Source organism: Calliphora vicina, chromosome 5, assembly GCF_958450345.1.
Source record: "Calliphora vicina chromosome 5, idCalVici1.1, whole genome shotgun sequence".
NCBI lineage: Eukaryota > Metazoa > Arthropoda > Insecta > Diptera > Calliphoridae > Calliphora > Calliphora vicina.
Genome location: NC_088784.1, coordinates 72,590,984 through 72,613,490, shown reverse-complemented (window position 1 = coordinate 72,613,490; position 22,507 = coordinate 72,590,984). Strand labels below are relative to the sequence as shown.

At 29.5% G+C, this 22,507-nt stretch overlaps 2 protein-coding genes across 2 annotated transcripts in view; both read right to left on the bottom strand.

Annotated features, from left to right (window-relative positions):
• Nucleotides 1-22,507, bottom strand: part of LOC135960338 (UDP-glycosyltransferase UGT5-like) — a 30,600-nt gene that overhangs the window by 4,539 nt on the left and 3,554 nt on the right. The window lies entirely within an intron of this gene.
• Nucleotides 6,834-7,684, bottom strand: LOC135959735 (UDP-glycosyltransferase UGT5-like). The gene is made up of 2 exons (XM_065510762.1): nucleotides 7,562-7,684; nucleotides 6,834-7,498 (listed from the first exon to the last, which is right to left on the bottom strand). The coding sequence occupies exon 2, from the start codon at nucleotides 7,428-7,430 to the stop codon at nucleotides 6,834-6,836; it is 597 nt and encodes a 198-aa protein (XP_065366834.1). The 5' UTR covers nucleotides 7,431-7,498; nucleotides 7,562-7,684.

Sequence of the window (22,507 nt, the reverse complement as noted above, 5' to 3'; positions counted from 1 at the left end):
GATTTGTTAAGAACTAAATTTCCTTAATTTGTTGGTATAAATTTTTATAAGCTTTCATATCAAAATAAGCAACAAAAAGCGACCAAAATCAAAAAAGTTGAGAAATTTTGTTTTTCTTTTAGATATTCTTAACATAAACAATCCTTATTGCTTAAAACTGTATCAAAGTATACACGTCATTTTAAAGCGTAACTAGTTTTCTTTTAAAAACCGTTAAAGAATTTAAAGTCGGTTAAAATCTGACTGAGTTACAGGTCGATAAGTTGACGAACATCACTGAAAATGTTTTTTAGAATAACTTCTGAATTCGAGGGTGTTTCTGAAATTTTTAGACACAATTCGTAATGTACTCGCAAGACATATAACCCACGCTGCAGCGCTGGGTCGTTTTCTAAGTTTTTTTTTTCATCGTAGCACCGTGTTATCATTACTCGCAAACTATTATCTATAATCGGCTGTATTTTTTTGTTATATTGGTAGAACAATCAATAGTCTGTAAGCAATGGTATGATGTGTGACTGTACCGTTCACACCTGCTGTGTTATTAAATGTTTTCGCAGGTACTATTTTTTTTCAAATTTTAATTTTTGTGGAATATACCTTTGAGGGTCAAAAGGGGTTAAACCAATTTTACTACCAGTAGAAAAACCCATATATACTTTTGTACCTGTCCGGACCCGTCTGTAGAACACTTTTCCATTTGATGGATGAGATTGATCCGGTCAAAATGTGGCCATACGGCGACCGCAACCATCGATTTATTGAAATCAAAATTTGTATCTTTCATAAAAATTGTCCCAGACGGCAAAGTTAGACAAAGCAAAGCAATTTAATATTGAGAATATAGAAATTGTAATTCAGAAAAGCAAGTTAATAGTCGTTCGGCTGTGCCGAATCTTATATAGCCTACACCAAATTATACTTCAAAATAAAAATATTAAATATTTTTAGCTAAACAAAATTTACTTTTTTTTCCAAAGGTGTTTTTTAATTTTTTTGTAAAAAAAATTTTCGAATTGTTTTTTTTTAATATTTTTTTTAAATTTAAAAAAAAAATTTAAAATTTTTTTTAATATTTAATGAAAAAAAAAACTTGGTGAAAAAAAGATTCGGGTTAAAAAAAATATTTTTTCCGATTTTGACCCAACTTACTTGTATACGTTGCAAAGGTCTTTAAAATATCTATCATTAGATATCCATATTGTATATATTAATAACTTTGTAATCCAGATATAGGTCAAAAATAGGTAAAAACTCGAGGTTCTCCTGGTTTTTGGTTTAATCGGTTAATCGAGCAAATAATTAATCGGTGTTTAGATTTATTCGGTTAATAATAGGTTAATTTAAAATTATTCGATTAACCGAATAATGTCTACTTTAATTTTAAATTGAAAATAAAACCACGAATTTTGTGTACAAAAACATAAAAAACAAACAAATCATAACAATTCAACCAAACAAAAATAGCAAATAGCATATTTGCTTTTTTTAGGATTTTAGTGAGATCTTCTGAAAGAATCTTTTAAAAAAATAATATAATTTATTTTTTTTTCCTTTTAAACGAGTTTTTTCTTTAGATTTAATAAAACTACTTGGTAAAAACTCTGATTGTAGATGTTGGAGAAATCGAAAGCATGATAAAGAATATCCAATATTTCAGTTTTTTTTTCGTTTTTTCTAAGCATATCAAATCTTTAGGATTATTTTAGATATTGAATACTTTGATATTTTCATTTAGTTTCGTTAAGTTCTGTACATGTAAATGCAAACAAAGTTTCAAATACATGTAAATTAAATATGTCAGTTGTTATTCTCACTAAACATTTTTCTTGGATATTGAATTGAAATGGAAAAATAAATACAAAACAATATGTTGAAAGTGCAAAAAAAGGAATTACGGTTAATCGACACAAATTAATCAGTTTATTTGTAATTTGAAAATCGGCAATTTTAAATTATTCGAACCGTTCAAAATTAATCGGTTAACCGATTAAAGGTTAATCGATTGAATACCCTAGTATGTAAGTTATTTGGGGGTTTCGGAAAGTTGATTTCAACAGACGGACATGGCTTAATCGACTCCGTTATCTATAAGGCTCAGGATAAATACACTTTATAGGGTCAGAAAATTATATTGTGGAAATTACAAACGGAATGACAAACTTATATATATCCTTCTCACGAAGGTGAAGGGCATAGACAATAACTAGATAGGTAACTGAGAGCCAAAAACCTAAGTCTGTTGTCAAAAACCTAAAGGCACCATTAGTCTTTGCGTTCTGTAACGTTTCTGTTCTGTGCCGTTCTGAATGCTGTTATATTGTAGTTAGTTTTTCCGTAAGATCGTATCAGCTGTTTTTAAAATAATAACCAAAAAACCATCTTGGTGATTTTGTTACTATTTTTAGTGTTTTTTGTATTTAGACCTTCAACATATTATTGTGAACATTTTTATAAATACATACATATATTTTTTGTAGAGTTGGGCATAATACACAGAAAAAATTAAATTTCTGATTCAATCAAGAAATTTGCTCAATCAGACAAAATTTTGTTTGAATTAGGACCTATCACAAAATTTGTAAATTCAAACAAGAAATTTTGCAAAAATTTAATTGAAAAAAAACAATATTTTTTCAATTAAAAAAAGTATGATATTAAATAAAAAAGTTGTTTGAATTTACAACACAATTTCAAACAAAAATTTGTTTAAAACAGTAAAATTTTTGTCTGGTCCAAAAAATTATTTTTAAGCTAAATTGGTATAGAACCAATAAAAAAGTTTTTTAAAAATAATATCAGAAAAAAAGAGAAAACAAAAATAGGAAAATAAAGAAAAAACTACAAATAAGAAAATAAAGAAAGAAAAAGCTAAGTAAAGAAAAAAGTAATAAATAAACATCTAAAACAGTATTTAATGTTTTCAGATGTTTATCATACATCATACAATTTTTGTAAAGTCTTTGACAAAAACAAAACTACTTATTTAAAAAATATTTTTAACCAAATGAGAATTATATCAACTCATGTTAAAAACACGCATGCAAACGAAATTACCAAATGTGTGTAAGATGCACATGATAACAACAAACACACTTATTTACTTGCTTGTGATGTTGTTTTATCCTAAGTGTTGTATTAAAATAAAAATCAAACAAAAATATTAATAGAATCTATAAAAATATTTATTGAAAATAAAATTAGTTTCAGACAGGCGATTGTTAGAAAATATTTTAGCAGTAATTCTTTCTGTGTAGTTCTTTTTACTGATTGGTCGCTTTTGTTCAGAACAAATAAATGAACAAGTTCGTTCTTTTTGTTCAGTTGTTCACTTCTATACTGTGATGTTTGACTGAACTAAGTGAATGAACAATTGCTCGCTTAATGTTTTTGCAGTGAACAAAACGAACAGGTCACTTTTGAAAAAAGAATTTGGCATATTATAACATGATTTTAATAATAAAGTAAAGAAGAAGGAATTATATAAAATTTAAACAACATAAATTCCATTAAGACGCGTTTTCAAAATATAGGCTTCAAACATCTACAGCAGTGATGTTCACCCCATACAACAATTGTTTAAAAAATGTACACACATTTGTTGTGCTCTTTTAAAGAGTGTAACAAATGCCTCTTTTTTTAAAGAAATTCATTGAGCATTGTTGTTGGTTGGTTTTTGGATGAAGCATAGCAAACACACGCGTTTCAATTACGATTGAACACAAAAAAGACAAAGTCAAAAATAAATAAACAATTTGAGAGAATTTAGGCCGTATTATGTATATTCTTTCATTTCCTTAAAATTTATATTACATTCATTTAATAAATTGGTTATATCTGGGAAAAATTCTAAATCTAAACATTCTTTATTTTGTTCTTATTTTAAGTGTTTGACATTATGTTTGCTGGGTAGCTCTCTCACCAATACATCTTCATTTTTATTTTTGAACATCACTGATCTACAGTAATGTCAGACGACCAAAAAGAATAAAGTGAATAAAAAGAACAATAAAGAACCAGATGATTGAACAACTTCTCATTGTTCATTTGACTGTATTGTTCAATTGAACTTGTTCGTTCATGAACAACCCAACTCTAATTTTTTGTTAATGATTTAATTTAAACTAATTTTTTTACATACATAGTACATACATTAAAATAAATTTATATTTATTTTATTAAATTTCAATGTTTTTTTGAAAATATTATATTTTTTATTCTTTTGTTAATAATAAATATTTGCCTTTCAAAAATGTTGGCACCACTGCTCTCATATTGTTGGCATTTTTGTGTATATATGATATCAGCTGTTTTAGCTGTCACTTAACGTTGCGGACAAAATTCTGTTTTCAACAGATTCATCCGCAACAGAACGGCAACGTTACAGAAAAACTAACGACATACACAACTTTCCCTATGCTAAAAACAAAACAGCTGATTCGGAACGGAACGTACAAACTAACTAGGCTTTAATTCTTTAGAATGTATTGCATGTATTTTGTTTTTGTATCACCCGTATGAAAAGAGAGTAATTTTTTACTCTCTTCTTCCGTTCTATGTGTTTATTCTATGGTGAAGGGTATACAAATCCAAGTTAATATTGAGAAATTACAAAATGAAATTCCGAATAACAAATTAATATGGAGAAAAACATAATTGAAATTGAGAAATAGAAATTAATATTACGAAATCTAAAAATTCATGCAAGTTGTATTTACTCAACCTAAATCTTCATTTTCTGAATATTAATTTCGATTTCTCAATTTGGGTTTTTCTCAATATAAAATTGGATTTCCTGTATTTTCTCCACATTAATTTCTGTTTCCTTTTTCTCAATATTAATTTGCTATTCTGAAATTAATATTTATATTTTCTCAATATTAATTTGGATTTCATGATTTCAATTTACTTCTTCTCAATTTACTTTCTGAATTACAAATATAATTTTCACAATATTGAATAGGGTTTCTCATCTTCAATTTAAATTTTCCCAATATTAATTTGGATTTTCTAAATTTCAACTTGAAATTTATAGTTTAAAAAATCAGGTAAAAAGCAGTGTTTAAAATACTAGACTACAAGTAGCAGTAGCAACGAAAAAACACAAGTAGTCTAGTTAAAAAATAAATAAAAACTCGGAATCAATAATTACTACTGCTACCTTCACATTTTGGTAGCAGTAGTTGTAGTAGTACTAATAAAAGAAAAATTTAAAAGTAGCAGAGTAATTTATTTTCTATTGCTACCTTAAAAAAGAAAAAGTTTTGATGTAGCAGTCATTAGTTTTTTATTAATTCTGCTACTTTTAAAATTTAGTAGTAATAGAAGTAGCAGTTGAGGTAGTAGAAGTAGCAGTTAAGTAGCAGCTAAGTAGCAGTTGAGGTAGCAATAAAATAAGTCAAAAATAAAAATCTTCAGCCAAAAAAGTATATTATGTGTTGTTGTTGTGAATGTATATTTGTGTATGTTGGTCGTGTTGTAAACAAAAGTTCGGCTTTTTTGTTATACACACAGAAAACACGATCTTTCTGTTAGCAACACGAACATCTGAGACGAATAAAAACGAATAATTCTTTCAAACTCTCTCAAAACAAAAACAACTTACAGTGTTTAATTCTGTCAATTTTGGTGTTATGACTGAAGATTTTCTTTTTTGACTACTTTTATTGCTACCTTAACTGCTGCATCAACTGCTACTTTACTGCTACCTTAAAAATTAAAACTCGATATAGAGCAGTAGCAATGATTTGTATTTTTATGCTACTACTCCATTACAATGTTTTATTACTACTGCTCTGTTAAGAGTTTTATATTTTGAAGGTAGCAGTAGTTTTAAAAAAACAAGAAAACGACAAAAGTCAAATGATACTGCTACCGCTACATACACTTTTTTGAAGCAGTAGTTGTAGCAACAGTTAAAAATTTGTTAGTTATCGTAGCTTTTTAAACACTGGTAAAAAGTTAACTATGTAGTTAATATATTAAGCAAATTCTTGGAATATATCAGGAATATAATATCAATAGGCATATAAATAATTTATATTATAGATTTCGTTCATCGGATTTAATCACTCAAGTCATCTTAAAGTGGGGAGTGAGACCTTACTATGTGTGAAATCAACCATATATATATATATAAAAATTAAATGGTCCATGTATGTAATGACATCACGTGAGAACGACTGGAGCGATTTGGCTGATTTTTTTTGTATTCGATACGAAATTTTCAGGAGATGGCTTGTAAAGAAAAAGAATTCAAAAGTTCCGGGTATAACTCAGAAATTTTTATTTTTTTATTCCAGTCAACTGTAATAAAAAAGCTCCCTAAAGTATGCATTACAAATTTAGATATTTTATTTGCAAATAAATAAGAACAGGCAGGTGTATGTGGGTTTTAGAAACTTGAAGAGCTAAAATTAGTAAATGCTACCGGGCGAAGCCGGGTCGGTCAACTAGTTAAGAATAAATTGAATAGCATCTCAGGTACTTGTGCACCTAGTTGAACGTTAGCTAGCCTTTATTATTTAGTGCGTTTGACTATTAAGAATCAGATATGAAAAATGGACCGAAAACTATTTGAAATCATTATAGATTCGTCGAGGCTGAAAATCGTTATACGTAAAGTTGCAATTGGCTAGATTTCATTTGCCTATTCCTTAAATTCAGTCGGACGGATATCCGAAAAAGGATTTGATTAAAAAAAAATATTTTTTTCATAGGAATATCCTCGTGTAAGAAAGTTCACTTCAAAGAGTTACACTTAAACCAATATTTTTATTAAAACTATTAATGTTACAACTAGTTAATTAACTATAAACTTAAATTAAAATTCACTACTGTGTCTTAGATTTCACATGTTTGGGCTTACGATATAAAATCATACGCAATGCAAACCAAGACAATGCCAACGTCAAAACAATACAACCCACAACAAAGGCAATGACATCTAATAAGTAGAACTGATACCACTTAAGATCCAAACCGGCCGATCTTAAATGCGTAGCTCCATTATGACGTATCACATACTCTATCCAATACATGGCTGTTTCTCGAGCACCCACAGGACGATCATGGAATATGCTCGAAATTCTATTGATGTTGTTACGATAATAGGGATCGTGTAGTAATTTCTCTAGCGATTCCTTCAATATTTCTTTGGTTATCTCGGGGAAATGCAAATTGATGGCATAACCGGATTGTACAGCTTTGCGCATATTTAAATGTTGATCACAATAGATGGGCATACCCAACATGGGTACGGCATAGTGAACACCTTCTTGGGTGCCAAACAAACCACCATGAGTAATGAATACTTTGACATTGGGATGAGCCAATATATCGGCTTGTGGTAGCCAGGCTTTGATCATGACATTTTTGGGCAGATTTGCAATAGTTTCATTTTCAAATTTCCACAAAATGCGCTGTTTCATAGAGGCAAATACTTCCAGTTAGATTTTCAGTTTTTCAGCAGGCATATCTTTGGATTGAACGTTGCTGCCTATAAATAAATCATAATAATAAAGAAATCTTGAGATGTTAGAGTTTATTTATTTAAATTTACCCAAACTGAAATATATGGCACCATTTTCTGCTCCATCTAAGAAAGTTTTTATATCTTGAGGCAGTTGCTTGGGTGGATAGATGTGCATGCCTCCAATAGGTACCATACCGCCAATAGTGGGCCTGGAGCTAGTCAGTGGTGTGTGACTGTTGAGCAACATTACAGAGATATTCTTTTCCATATGGGAAATTGAAGGTATATTAACTAAAATTAAAAGTTTTAATAGTAGAAAGAAATACTTAAAATTTAATCCAGGCTTACCTTTCAAATGGCCAAAATATTGCTGCACCATTTTATCCATTTTTGGAAACAAATCCCATTCTCTAATCAAATCCTCAGCCAATGAATAATAACTGTTCTTAACACGTTCCATAAAACTCATGTGATCGGTGAAGGGCATAAAACCATGAGGCACAAAGGACCAGGGCGTTAGCACACCCATCATTTGACTCATATGATTTTCATAACCCAAAGTACTGCTGGTCACCACCGGTATATCGTATATATAGGACAAGGCCAAGAAGGGCTCCTGATAGAACTGTTCACTCAATAGCAAATCATATTGTCCTTTTGGATGAGGATGATTGATAATTTCCTGTACTTTTGGTTGTTTTAAAGCATGTTCGGTGGTTTTCAAACCAATTATATCCAACATTTTCAAGAAATCAAAAAAGTCCATTTCAGACAATTCGAAAATATTATCAGCTTTAAAGAATGGTATAACTGGCCAATAGAAAATTGTTATTATTTGATTAACTGCAATTATAAATGCTTAGTTTTTGTCACTTACCATCACTCCAGAAATCATAAACTGGTTCAATTAAAATCTCCGTATAATTTTGCCCCAACTTTAAATCCTTTAAACTAAATGCTGTTATCATTGTTACTTCATGACCTCTCTGTATGAGCTCTTTAATGATGGTTCTGTGCATCATGAAGTGACTTTTACCAGGAAATGCGTATACAGCTAAAATTTTAGAACTTTCGCCTGGTGTTGGATACGCACACAGCATCCAAAGTAGGGAGGTCGTTAATGTTATGCATACTAAATGTTTGAGATGCTTTAAAGTTCCAATGTTGAGATACAAAATAAAATTGTTGTTGATTATTTATATTTTAGTTATTTATTGTTAGTGGTGGAGAAAAATAAATAAGTGGAATAATTACATTTTCCCCACTGTCACAGAATTATATTCCGATCGATTATATTCCGTATTTTGCTTCTTGAGAAAATGTAAAGCGAACGAAGCTAAAGCAATATTGATTGGAATATTAACATTCCAAATAAAAAATGTGACAGACGTGATTATTTTGAATATGCACTTTTTACCCAGAGAAAAAATATTGTTGTACAGATCATTTCAATATGATTACAAGTTATTTAAGAATATTATATTTAATATGATTACAACCATAATATATTACGATTCCATAATCTGTTAGCATTTACATGATTGATTGCAGCAATCTTATACTTGATTACTACATTAGTTTAGTATGTGTGTCTTTTTTCTGATGAAGAATTTTTTCACATTATATTGCTCTCAGATTATGATAACCCTAATCTGAGAACAATGTAATGATCCATCATGGACATGATTGCCGCAAATATTTAATTATTAAATCTTTTTGTTCTCTATCCGACTTGAAAAGTGGAATCTACTAGAAAAGATCTATATAAAACCTTCGTAAAGCTTTATATTGTATTATTGTACCTCTCATAGTTTACAAGATGTTCGCATTTAAAAATTACAATTTCAGTTTTTATACCCACCATTAAAAAAGATGGGACCTATATTGATTTTGTCATTCGGTTTGTAACATATCGAAATATTCATCGCAGACCCTCAAAAGTATATATGTATTTGCTTTGGATGGGTCTTATTTTGTTCATTAGAAGCTAAAACTAACTACTGCAAAATTTAAGTGCAATCGGATAACTAGAACACGTGCCGGAAATCGATTGAAAGTTGTAAAATTGGGTAAATAATGGTACTTTTTTCGATATCTTAAAAAAATTCCCTATTTAAATACTGTTTTTTTAAAAATTTGCAATAAACCTAAGCTTCTAGAGAAAATTATCTTTCTTATTTCTTTCTAGTTTTAGCTGCTAATGAACAAAATTAGACCCATCCAAAGCAAATCTATTTTTAAGGGCATGTCTAATGTATATGCTGGGTCCTTATGAAATTTTAAGATGATCTAGGTATGTCCGTTCGTCTGTCTGTCTGTTGATAGGGCATAAACAAAATGAGCTAGCTGTCTGAAATTTTCCTCATTATACCCTACACCACCATAGTGGGGAGGGTATTATGCGTTTGTGCAGATGTTTGTAACGCCCAAAAATATTAGTCTAACACCCACCTTAAAGTATACCGATCGACTTAGAATCACTTTCTGAGTCGATTAAGCGATGTCCGTCCGTCCGTCCGTCTGGTTGGCTGGCTGGCTGGCTGTCCATGTAAACCTTGTGCGCAGAGTACAGGTCGCAATTTTGAAGATATTTCGATGAAATTTGATACATATTATTTTTTCGGCTCAAGGACCAAGCCTATTGAAACTGGCTGAAATCGGTCCATTATTTCACCTAGCCCCCATACAAATGTCCTCCCGAAATTGGACTTTATCGGTCATAAATGTTTAATTTATATATGTATCTCCACAAATTCCACTCCAAATAAGTTTTATATACACAAAATTCATGTCACCAAATTTTGTTACGATCGGTCCATAATTAGTCATAGCTCCCATATAGACCCGCTTCCGAAAATCACTTTAACGTGCATAAATCGCTTAAAAATGTTGTTAAACACACAAAATTCAACATAGTTAACTTCAATATACACATAAATCACACGACCTAATTTCATGGTGATCGGTCCATAATTGGTCATAGCCCCCATATAAGGCCCACTTCCGAAAATCACTTAAAAATATAAATTATTGAAATTTTAAAAGAAAATTTTTTTTTGCTCTTTTACTTAGTGTAGGGTATTATATGGTCGGGCTTGACCGACCATACTTTCTTACTTGTTTTTAATTTGGTATTGAAAATGGGTACTATCGGTCTATGATTTCAACTAGCCTTATACCATTCATAATTGCGATGAAATTGACATAAACCTGTTTTATATGAACCTAAATCTTTTTACCAACTTTTGTGAGGATCGGTTCATAATTGAACCGATCCTCATATAACCCCTCTATCAGAAAAATATTTTATTGTCACAAATTGATGGTGGGTAACAAGATGCGGCACATCCGAATACTCTCACTTGTTGTAACTACCTTTGTATGGCTTTTGGTTAAAGAGGATCCAAATCTTTCCCGATTTTTAAGAGATTTATGTACGTTAATGGCCTAGGTGAGGACATACTTAAACCGTTTTTAAAGATTTTGAAACACCCTCAAAATTTATTTTGAGAAAACTGTTTTAGTATATGTAGTAGTACTTTAGTACCTCTCACTCACTCATTTTTAGACCGATTTCAAAATTATAAACAATTATGGAGAGGCAAACAATTAAACTTTCATAAAATGTAAGTAAGTTTTTATAAAAAGTTTCTCATTTCTTTTTATTTTTTTCGTATTTATAACCAACACCACCATAGTGGGGAGGGTATTATGCGATTGTGCAGATGTTTGTAACGCCCAAAAATATTAGTCTAACACCTTAAAGTATACCAATCGACTTGAATCACTTTCTGAGTCGATTAAACGATGTCCGTCTGTCCGTCCGTCTGGTCGGCTGGCTGGCTGACTGTCCATGTAAACCTTGTGCGCAGAGTACAGGTCGCAATTTTGAAGATATTTCGATAAAATTTGGTACATATTATTTTTTCTGCCCAAGGACCAAGCCTATTGAAACTGGCTGAAACCGGTCCATTATTTCACCTAGCCCCCATACAAATGTCCTTCCGAAATTGGACTTTATCGGTCATAAATGTTTAATTTATAAATGTATCTCCACAAATTGCGCTCCAAATAAGTTTTATATATACAAAATTCATGTCACCAAATTTTGTTACGATCGGTCCATAATTAGTCATAGCTCCCATATAGTCCCGCTTCCGATAAATCACTTTAACGTGCATAAATCGCTTAAAAATGTTGGTATACTCACAAAATTCAACATAGTAAACTTTCATATAGACACAAATCGCACGACCTAATTCCATGGTGATCGGTTCATAATTGGTCATAGCCCCCATATAAGGCCCACTTCCGAAAATCACTCAAAAATATAAATTATTGAAATTTTAAAAGAAAAATGTTTTTGCTCTTTTACTTAGTGTAGGGTATTATATGGTCTGGCTTGACCGACCATACTTTCTTGCTTGTTTTTTATATTCAACAATAGTTACTTTAATTTTTTTGGAACCGTATGAAACCGTATTTTTTTTGTACAGTCTTTTAAAGACAATTTTATATAGAAAAAAACGAGCTATAAATAGTTAAAATCGGTTTATATTTGCAAAAGTTATTAAACTTTTTCGGAAAAAGTTCAAAAAATAATTACCTTGAAAATTAAAAACTGTACAAATATTTTGTTTTTGTTTTTTTAGTCATATGGGCTGGGGGAGAAAATACTAAAAAATGTGTTAATGAAAAGTTGAATAACTTTTACAATTTTTATCCGATTTGAAAAATTAAGACAACGTTTTGTTAAAAACTTAATTTTCCATATACAATGGTGTACATTTTTATTAGCTTTCATATCAAAATAAGCAATAAAAAGCGACTGAATTCAAAAAAGTTGATAAATTTTGCTTTTCTTTTAGATATTCTTAACAAAAACAATATCTATAACTTACAAATCTATCAAAGAATGTACTGAAAACATCACTGAAAACGGTTTATTTAGAATAACTTCTGAATTTGAGGGTGTTTCTGAAAATTTTTGACTCAATTTGTTTTCCAAGTTTTTTTTTCACTGTAGCACCGTGTTATAAACTGATCGTCACAAAAATTGGTGGCATGATTTGCGACTATATGAGCATTATTAGTGTTGAGTTTTGTTTGAATACTAACATATTTGAGGGATTTATATTCATTAATCTAAGTTTCGAGTGTGGTGATTATATTGGAGCTATGGTAAATTATGTACCGATCGGTACTAAATTCTAGATCAGCTTATATAAAACTTATTTGTGTTGAATTTGGTTTAGATATCTAATAACCTATCTATAACTATTTTCAGATAGGGCAGTTGTATGGGGACCAATTCCAACGAAATTTAATAGGCTTTGTCCCTGGGGCAATTAAAAAGTTTCTGACAAATTTTGTCGAATTATATTTGAAACTTATTTTAATGCGAATATCTAGTAAACTATAAGAGATAATATGTAGCTATAATGATGTTTTTATAGAACTTTTCTAGTTGATTCCACATATGTACATAAAAGCGTTTCAAGTTGGATAGAGAACAAAAATTTGACATACATAATTATTAATTTTTTATATACCCGAGGTATTCCACTTTGGATCCTTGAGACTACGACACCCTCCTCCCCCTTTGTGTTTAAATTCCAAAACTTAAACTCAACTGCACCTCCTATATAGCCATAATAAATTTTGATTTAGAAGTTACATATTAATTTTCACTTTTCTTGTTATTCCCCCACTGTGTACCGTATAATTTTCCGCCATTACCACAATTATTTATACTATAAATTTTATAATCTATAAAAATGTAAAAAAATTTAGTGACTCCAATTTATGTTGGGTTTAATGTGTTAGAAACTGTGAATACAGATATCAAATGAATGAAAAAACTTTTGTATGTTTCAAAACTTATTTAAAATGTTCAACTTTTAGATGATCATTCATTAACGAAGATTTCAGACCCACTAGTTTTTCTATCTATGATCTACCGATATGTGTCACTGATGTTTATCATTTCGAAAGCCCAAACAAATACCAATCATTTGAATTCAGTTTCAAAGATTCTCCAAAATATTTGATCTTCTTCATATAAACAACTTTAAACCATTATTATTATTATCTCTAAACATGTTAAGCATCTTAATAATTTTTAATTTTAATTTGTTTTAAGTCGCCTACTAGAAAAGTTAATTTTCCTGTTTTAAATAAACAAAGTTTTTGTTTTTTTCACACACAGACAATAGTTTTGGTTGTGATAACCGAATATATGATTCAAAGTTAGCGAAATTTTCTGTTGTGACTGAAAAATTCGTAATTCTTTAATGTCAACTGATTTTCTGTTGCTAGTATCAACAATTCTAGGGATATAATTAAATTATTTGATTGACAACTATCACAACGCATTTTTGATCTATGCTGAGTTAAATCTGTAACATTAAGAAGGAAACTCTCTAAATTTCCTAAAAATATTTCCGGAAACATTTTCTCGATTAGAAACTCTACCGCATTCATATAAATAATTACAATGATCATAATATTGTTAAAAAAAAACTTGTAATCATGAGGAAATGAATGCGGTGATCATATACAACTAAATGTTTTCTCTGGGTGTACTATAATGTGAAGTAAGTAATTAATATTTAAAATTACTATTTCAATCAAGCGAATATTAAATAATTTTCCATAGAGCAATGGGATATTTGTTAAATTGTTGTTAAATAATATTCATTAAGGGGTTTTTATTTATTTTTTTTTAATTTATTTTATATCTTGTTCAGTGAGATCATTTGCTGAATACTTTTAAAAAGTTCACTCCACAATCATTTCCAAAGTAGGTGACATATGTTTAATTTATCCACTTTATTATTTTTTCTCCAAAAATATTCATTATATTATTTACCATTTTATTAATTTTTTTTCTCCAATAACTTTAACACTTGTATTAATCTTAACACTTTATGCAAACAACGAAATTATTATTTTTCACTTCAAATGAAATTTCTTTTAAGCAACCGGATGCGGATGCGATTTTTAAAACCTTGACTCGGACAAGGTATGTGCGATCGTTATAGTGTTTGAAAAGCTACTAAATTGACACTAAGAAAATAAGATTCATTGTAAACTATTTTATGTTTAGTTTTTCACACACAAAAAAAAACATACACTCAATTCATGTATTTAAATGATTGTTTGAAATCAACGAATAAATGCCGAATCATTCAAATAAGTTGTTATTACAACATTTAGTTATTCTAAAGTCGTATACAGAGTTAAATGAATATAAACACACATCAAATTAAATAAAAATGTGTATAAAAACAAATTATTATTATTATTGAAACAACAAGTTAAATATACATACATACAAACCTTCCTATTATTTATACAAAAAAAAAACCAAATTTCTAATATGAATTCATAATTTTGAATACACATGTTATGTTATTTATGCTGACACACACTCTTTTTTTTCGATTCGAATTATCTTATTATTAATACTTATTATTGTTGGAGGCAATTTACTCTTATTTATTTAATCTCGCTTTAGCAGAACTCGAAAATATTCTTAATTTAAAATTTGTTCTATTATCTCGTTTATTGGTTTTTTGTTCACGTGCTAACATTTTTTTGGAGGGGGGGCCGTCAGTTGTAGATGTTTTATTATCACAAAGAAATATTCTTGTGGTTTTAGATTTAAATCTCAATTCATTGTGTTTTCACATGTTATTATGTTGTTTAGCTTTCGATGATAAGAGTTGTTTGGGATTGTTTGAAATTATCAAATTGTTTTGGCAACTGGTTGGCGAAAATAGAATAAACAAGTTGATTGTAGAAATTTTGAAATTGAAATTTGAAAATATATGTATGTACCAAATTGAAGATGTCTGGTTTTAAGATGGAAACAGTCAAGTCATTCTAAAAGTGTATAAGAAGTTCAGTTTAAATCTCAACGCATCTTTTTACTTTGAACTTTCTATACAATATACAACTGTAGACTTAAGTTTTGATCCAAAAGTTTTTAGCTGTTCTATCAAGTCTCACTTTGTGAATCTAATTGTAAATGTCTAATTTCATATCTCTGGGTCCATTATTATAGAAAATGCAAAATGTGTTCCTAATTTTAAATTTTTAGGTTTATTATTATAAAATATTCAAAAAGTACCATTGCAATAAGGAAATAGTACCATTGATTATCACTTTTAAATTTGCATTCACTAAATCATAACCCGTCAAGTTTATATTTGTATATCATTTCCTATATTATCAACTAATTTTGTTTCTATAATACTTAATATTTAATAAATTATCACAAAACCGAAACCGATCGGTTTTTATTTTTTTTAAAACCGAAACCGCGGTTTTGAAATTCTTCGATTTTTTGGAAACTCTAGGTCCATTATTATAGGAAATTCAAAAAAGTTCTCACATTTTGGTACCTAAATATTATCATATCATATCAGCTAACTATAATGTCGATAACTGAAATAATTTAAAATGTTAAAAAAGTACCATTAGGAGAAAAGTACCAATTTCCCTTTTCTTTCTTGAACACCCCTCAAGTTTAAAATTTAAATATATTCCATTTTGCCAAAATTGTTTATGCTACAGGCATGTCTCAAAATATTAAAATCTGTGTTAATGTGCCCAAAAATAAATATGTTTTAAAAAAGAACCAAACTGTTTACCCGGATTTGGCCCAATATACATCTTTGTGCACGAGTTTCAAATAATAATAATTTCAATAATAATTTCAAATATAATGTATTTTCCCGATTTTATCCCCTTTTTGGTACCTTTTTTATCTCCATTGAGGTGGTAAAATTTTAAATTATTTTATTTTATTTAAATTAAATTGTAGAAAAACATATTTTATGAAAAAGTACCAAAAATAAACACAATTTTTATCCGTTAAGGGTTCGAATTTCCAAAAAGTTCCAAACTTATATTTTTTATTTTTTGATAAGTAAAGAATACGATTTAAAATTTGATTCTATGTTATTGGTTTAAAAGATACACAGGGAACCAAAAAAGTACCAAAATACAGTTTTTACCCGTTTTCTCCCCTAAAAGTTTCGAATTTCGAAAAAGTACGAAATACCTGTCAGCTCATTTTTTTAATGGAGTAATATGCAATTTTAAGTTTTTTGTATCTTTATTACTTTTGACGATATAAAGTTACCGAATTTCAAAAAATCCCTTCTAATCGGATCGTTTTGGGGAGGGAGCAACCCACAGTTAAAATTTCGTGATTCTAGCTTTAGCCGTTTGGGCTGTGCGATGATGAATCAGTCAATCAGTAACGTTACTCTTTTATAGGAGCGGATACAGGAGTATGATAAAAGTAAATCTCCCCCGCAAAACCGAAAAGTTTTAATACAAACAAGTAGGAGAGCTATATTGGGCTGTGCATAATCATATATACCCTTCACCAAATTGTACTTCAAAATACAAATTTCAAATATTTTTAGGTACACAAAATTTATTGTTTTTCCCAAAGTTGTTTTTTCTTTTTGGTGAAAAAAAATTCGGGTTAAAAAATATTTTTTCCGATTTTGAACCATTGTACGTCCAACTTACTATGGTCTTATATACGTCGTTGCAAAGGTCTTTGAAATATCTATCATTAGATATCCATATTGTCTATATTAATGACTTAGTAATCCAGATATAGGTCAAAAATCGAGGTTTTCCTGGTTTTTTCCTCATATCTCAGTCATTTGTGGACCGATTTTAAATAGGAAACTTCTCGAAAGCATGTCTGAAAGAATTATTGGAGATTTGGATCCCGAAGATATCTGGTTTCTTCAGAAAATTGATTTCAACAGACAGACAGACGGACATGGCTTAATCGACTTCGCTATCTATAAGGATCCAGAATATATATGCTTTATAGGATCGGAAAATTATATTGTGGAAATTAAGGGAATGACAAACTTATATATACCCTTCTCACGAATGTGAAGGGTATAAAAAGGAAAAAAAAAGAAAAATGTAAAATAAATATTACTTTATTACCCCCCAAATGATTGACCTGGATCCGTGCCTGGTGTTGTGCAGTCCATTTGTAGTTTCTAAATTTATCATTTCGACCCCATTAATTATATATACTCTGGATCGTAATACATAGTGGAGTCGATATAGCTATGTTCTTCTGTCCGTCTATATGTTGAAATCAACTTTCCGTAGCCCCCAAATAATTTACATACATGATTCATATACAAAAAAAAACCGTTATGGTCCTGGATCGGTAGCTACTTAAAATCGAGAAAATCGGATTTTCGATTTTTTTAATATAGAGAATATGGATATCGAATGATAGACATTTCTAACGAAAGGAAAAAAATTATGGTGAAAATAATTTTTGATAAAAATTTTATTGAAAGAATTTTGAAATAAAAGAAAGAAAGAAATTTACAAAATTAAAAATCTCTTAAACTAAAAGAGATTTACAAAATATGTATGGATGTTTTTTGTATATCTTCCCAAGTACTATTAACATTTTAAATTTCAGCTCAATCGGATCATAAATGGATTTTCGGCGATTTTTTTAAAAAAAATTGAGATGGTGGCGTGTAATTTTGCTAATTTACTTTAGTATCTTTGGTGACCTCCACTGATATTTTCCGGCAAACATTTTCGTGGAGTAGTTTAATCCTTAAATGTCCTTTTTGAAAGGATTTTTTTTGATTTGCTAAAAAAGGGGTCAAATTGACCCCAAGCTAGAGGGTTAAGATCTTCCACAAAAATTATACCCGTAAAATTCCACAATATAACTCCGATAATAAGAATTTTCTCAGACATTAATTTACAAAATTTTTTTTCATTCAGTATAATGCTCCCTCGATCGAAAAATTAAAACTTTGACCAACTGTAAAAGAAAACTCAGACCTGCTGGACTATAACTTTATTCAACAAAAATAATCTACTCACCATGCCCTTTCAGAATTATAGGGTAGCTATTCTGTTCTAAAAATGCCGTGTTATATTCACTATAAATTTTTCCGCCAAATTTTTTTTCACGAATTTTTTATAAAAATTTTTTTTATAAAAATGTTTGTTATAGATAGTGCCGATCTGATTCGGATTTGGGTCTGGTTTGACCGATATATACTTTCTTACTTGCTTGACATATTTTTTTTTTAAAAAACAGTATTTTCAACATTTCTTTTAACAAAAATTTTTCTATCAATGTTCAATTTTTTTCACAAAACTGTTTTTTTTTACTAACGACCATTTTTTACAAATAAATTTTACTTCATGTACGCACTGCCCAAAATCATATTTAAACATTAAACCCATAAGATTATATAATGGATTGTATGGTTCAGAAGTGGTAATTTTGACAAAGATAGCTCAGACCAGCCAAAAATGTTTGTAGACCCTGACACAACCAGAGCTTGCAAAATCATTGAGAGCTACTCAAGCAACAATTTCAAAATATTTGCGAGCAGCATGATTGGGTACCATACGAATAGAAGCCGAGAGAATCGAAAATAAAATTATAAAGGTTTTAAGAATGTATTGTACTTTCATAGGTTATGAATCCAGCAGGTTTTACGTTAAAGCATTTTCGCACACAAATATTTATTAAATCTGTCAAGTACTTGAACAGAAAAAATTCATTGGAATTCACGCATGGAAAAAATTTAATTCCAGTTAAAAATTTCCAATATGTATCATTTAAGAATGCTGACATATAAGACATCTGGCGAAATAACATGGCATCGGACTTTATCCTGATCCTTTATCTTATACATATATGAGATGATATATGAGATATTGAGTGTCGTACGGTGTAATGTAAATTTCCAATATGTATCATTTATCTTATACATATATGAGATGATAAAATTGACTTACAGTTCTAAAGTTATTATCAGTTGTACTTTCGTTATTTTGTACGCATCTATTAAAATATATGAACTTTGAACCTACATAAAAACCAAACTCAAGGAAATTTCGAAATTCAGGTATACCAAATAATATTTGGTATACCTGAATTTCGAAATTTCAAATAATAATATTTGGTATACCTGAATTTCGAAATTTCCTTGAGTTTGGTTTTTATGTAGGTTCAAAGTTCATATATTTTAATAGATGCGTACAAAATAACGAAAGTACAACTGATAATAACTTTAGAACTGTAAGTCAATTTTATCATCTCATATATGTATAAGATAAAGGATCAGGATAAAGTCCGATGCCATGTTATTTCGCCAGATGTCTTATATGTCAGCATTCTTAAATGATACATATTGGAAATTTACATTACACCGTACGACACTCAATATTAGACACGAACCGGATGATATACGTCTGAAACAATAAATTAAATTGAGAAAAACTGCGTTTCCTTTTAAAAGGACTTCAAATTTTCAGAAGAGTACGTTTTTAAAAAAAAAAAATCAAATTTGGTGTCAAATGATCAAGAAGAGTTGTAAAATATTTCGTATTATTTTTATTTTATCCTGTAAGGATCAAAAGATGTCAAAAATGTTCTTTCAAATTTTTATCCTTGAATATCCTTTTAGATTTCCAATAATTTTTTATTTAAAAAAATAGTTAGTTAAAGATCCAAATATTGAATACCACATGCCAAAAATTTCATACTTTTATCTTAACTACTTAAGTGTTAAAAAATATTTTAAATTTGAATTATTTGATTTTTTATATTTTATTTTAATATTTCATTCGAAAAAAATATAAAGCAACGAAGAAGACTTTTTAATAAACAAGTAAAATGGTATAGTCGGGCAAGCCCGACCTTATGATACCCTACACCGGGTATATGATTATAAAGAGTTTTCTTTTGATATGAAACTTATTTGAAATCACGAAATTTGGTCGTGAAAGTTCGGATTATATAAAACTTAATTGTGTTGAATTTGGTTTGAATCTATATAAATCTATGTAAATGTCTTTGTAAGTTTGTTTGTTGGTTTGTTTGAGCATTACGCCTAAACGGCTGAACCGATTTTATTTAAATTTGGAACATAGATAGATCCTTACTTAGAAGCGTCAATATGCTATATCTTTTTTTAATACTTGGACCAAAAAGAGATTTAATGGGGGAAAACCGGTAAAATTGGTACCTTTAGTTCTTAAACAATCAAGAGTAAACGGCTGCACCGATTTGATTGAAATTTGGAACATAGATATTCCATTACTTGGAAGCAATAATAGACTATATAGTTTTTCTTAGCTTGGACAACAGAGGGACAAAAGAGGGCAAAATTTGTACCACATATACAAAGTAAATAGTTATTTTCGAATATCTGCAGAACTAAAATTGAGACAATCTTCAAACTTTACACGAATCAATTTCGTATCACTGTTTGAAGTTTAACTGAAAATGGGACGTATCGGAACAGGGGGTATGACACCTCCCATACAAAGTTAATAGTTATTTTCAAATATATGGTGAACTATAATTGTGGAAGTCTTGAAATTTAGTCCCTTATCCTTTTACATGGTTTGGCAGAAATTGGGCGGTATTAAATTAGTGGGCGTGGCACCTACCATACAAAGTAAATAGTTATTTTCGAATATCTGGAGAACTGTAAATGGGAAAGACTTCAAACTTCATATGAGTTAATTTCTTATCAGTGCAAGAAGTTAATAAAAAAATGGCAAGGATCGGAACTCGGGGTGAGTCACCTCCCATACAAAGTAATTAGTTATTTCTAAATATCTTGAGATCTAAAATTACTAGATTCTTCCAACTTTGTCCGAATAGCTCTCTTATCATTTTACATAGAATAGCTGAAAATGGGCTGGAGTGGATAAGTGGTCGTGTAACTTCCCATGCAAAGTATATAGTATTTTCAAACATCTGCGGAACTATTATTGCGACAGCATTCAAACTTTATACGAATCAATTTCTTACCAGTACATGAAGTTTATCCAAAATTGGAACGGATGGGAACAAGGGGTGTGTCATCCCTTCTTAATTTCTGGCATAACAGGACACTAGCATCAACGTAATTTACACAAAGTTTAAAGACTCTTACAATTAGATTCACTTGATATTCGAATATTTATATATTTTATCTACAATGGTAACAAAATAACTCATGTGAAGCATTAATTTAACTATTATAATAAATAGCTTTCATATCATTATAAGGAGTCTGACTAAAAATAGGCGAATGTCTTAAAAAACGCTTCAAGATTTTTTAAAACCACAGGATATTTTTAATACCTTCAACGGCATAGTATGCAATTAATCACAATCAAGAAATTCCGGTATTAATTATATTAATTTATTTGCTTATAAAATCTTTTCACATTTTTTTATTTTACTTCGACAGGGGTAGCGAAGCGCACCGGGTCAAGCTAGTATGTTTATAATTAAGATATTTATGAGAGCTTAACTATTTTAAAATAGGCCAATTGTATGGGGGCTAGGATAAATAATGGGCTGATTCTAATCAAATTCAATAGCCTTTGTCCTTGGGTCAATATAAAGGTTTGTGCAAAATTTTGTCGAATTATCTTTAAACCTGGACAGACGGCCGGACATCGCTTAGTCGACTCCGAAAGTGCTCCTGAGCAGATTGGTATACTCTAAGGTGGGTGTTGGGACAATATTTTTGTATGTTGCAAACAACAGCCCTAACCCATTATACCTCCCCAACTACTGTGGTTTAGTTTATGAACATGCACTTTTCTTAATAAAACTTTTTTGTATAATAATAATAATTTTTTTTATTTTAATTTGACCTTTATATATATAAAGGATGAAATTTTGACATTTAGTATAGAATATTTGGGTCTTTAACACACTATTTTTTTAAAAGGAATTTATTGGCAATCGTAAAGGATATTAAAGGATAAACATTTTAAAGGACATTTTTGACATCTTTTGATCATTACAGGATAAAATAAAGATAATACAAAATATTTTACAACTCTTCTTGTTCTTTTGACATAGAATTTGTCATTGTTGGAATAGCAGGAGTATTTTTAAATATTTTTTGAAAAATGTACTTCTTTGAAACTTTGAAGTCCTTAAAAAAGGACACAGGATCACGAAATGAAAAACTGAAATCACAGTTTTTC

What these genes read in the sequence shown, in the direction of transcription:
- LOC135959735 (XM_065510762.1), bottom strand. Translation starts at nt 7,430, where the DNA reads ATGAAACAGCGCATTTTGTGGAAATTTGAAAATGAAACTATTGCAAAT.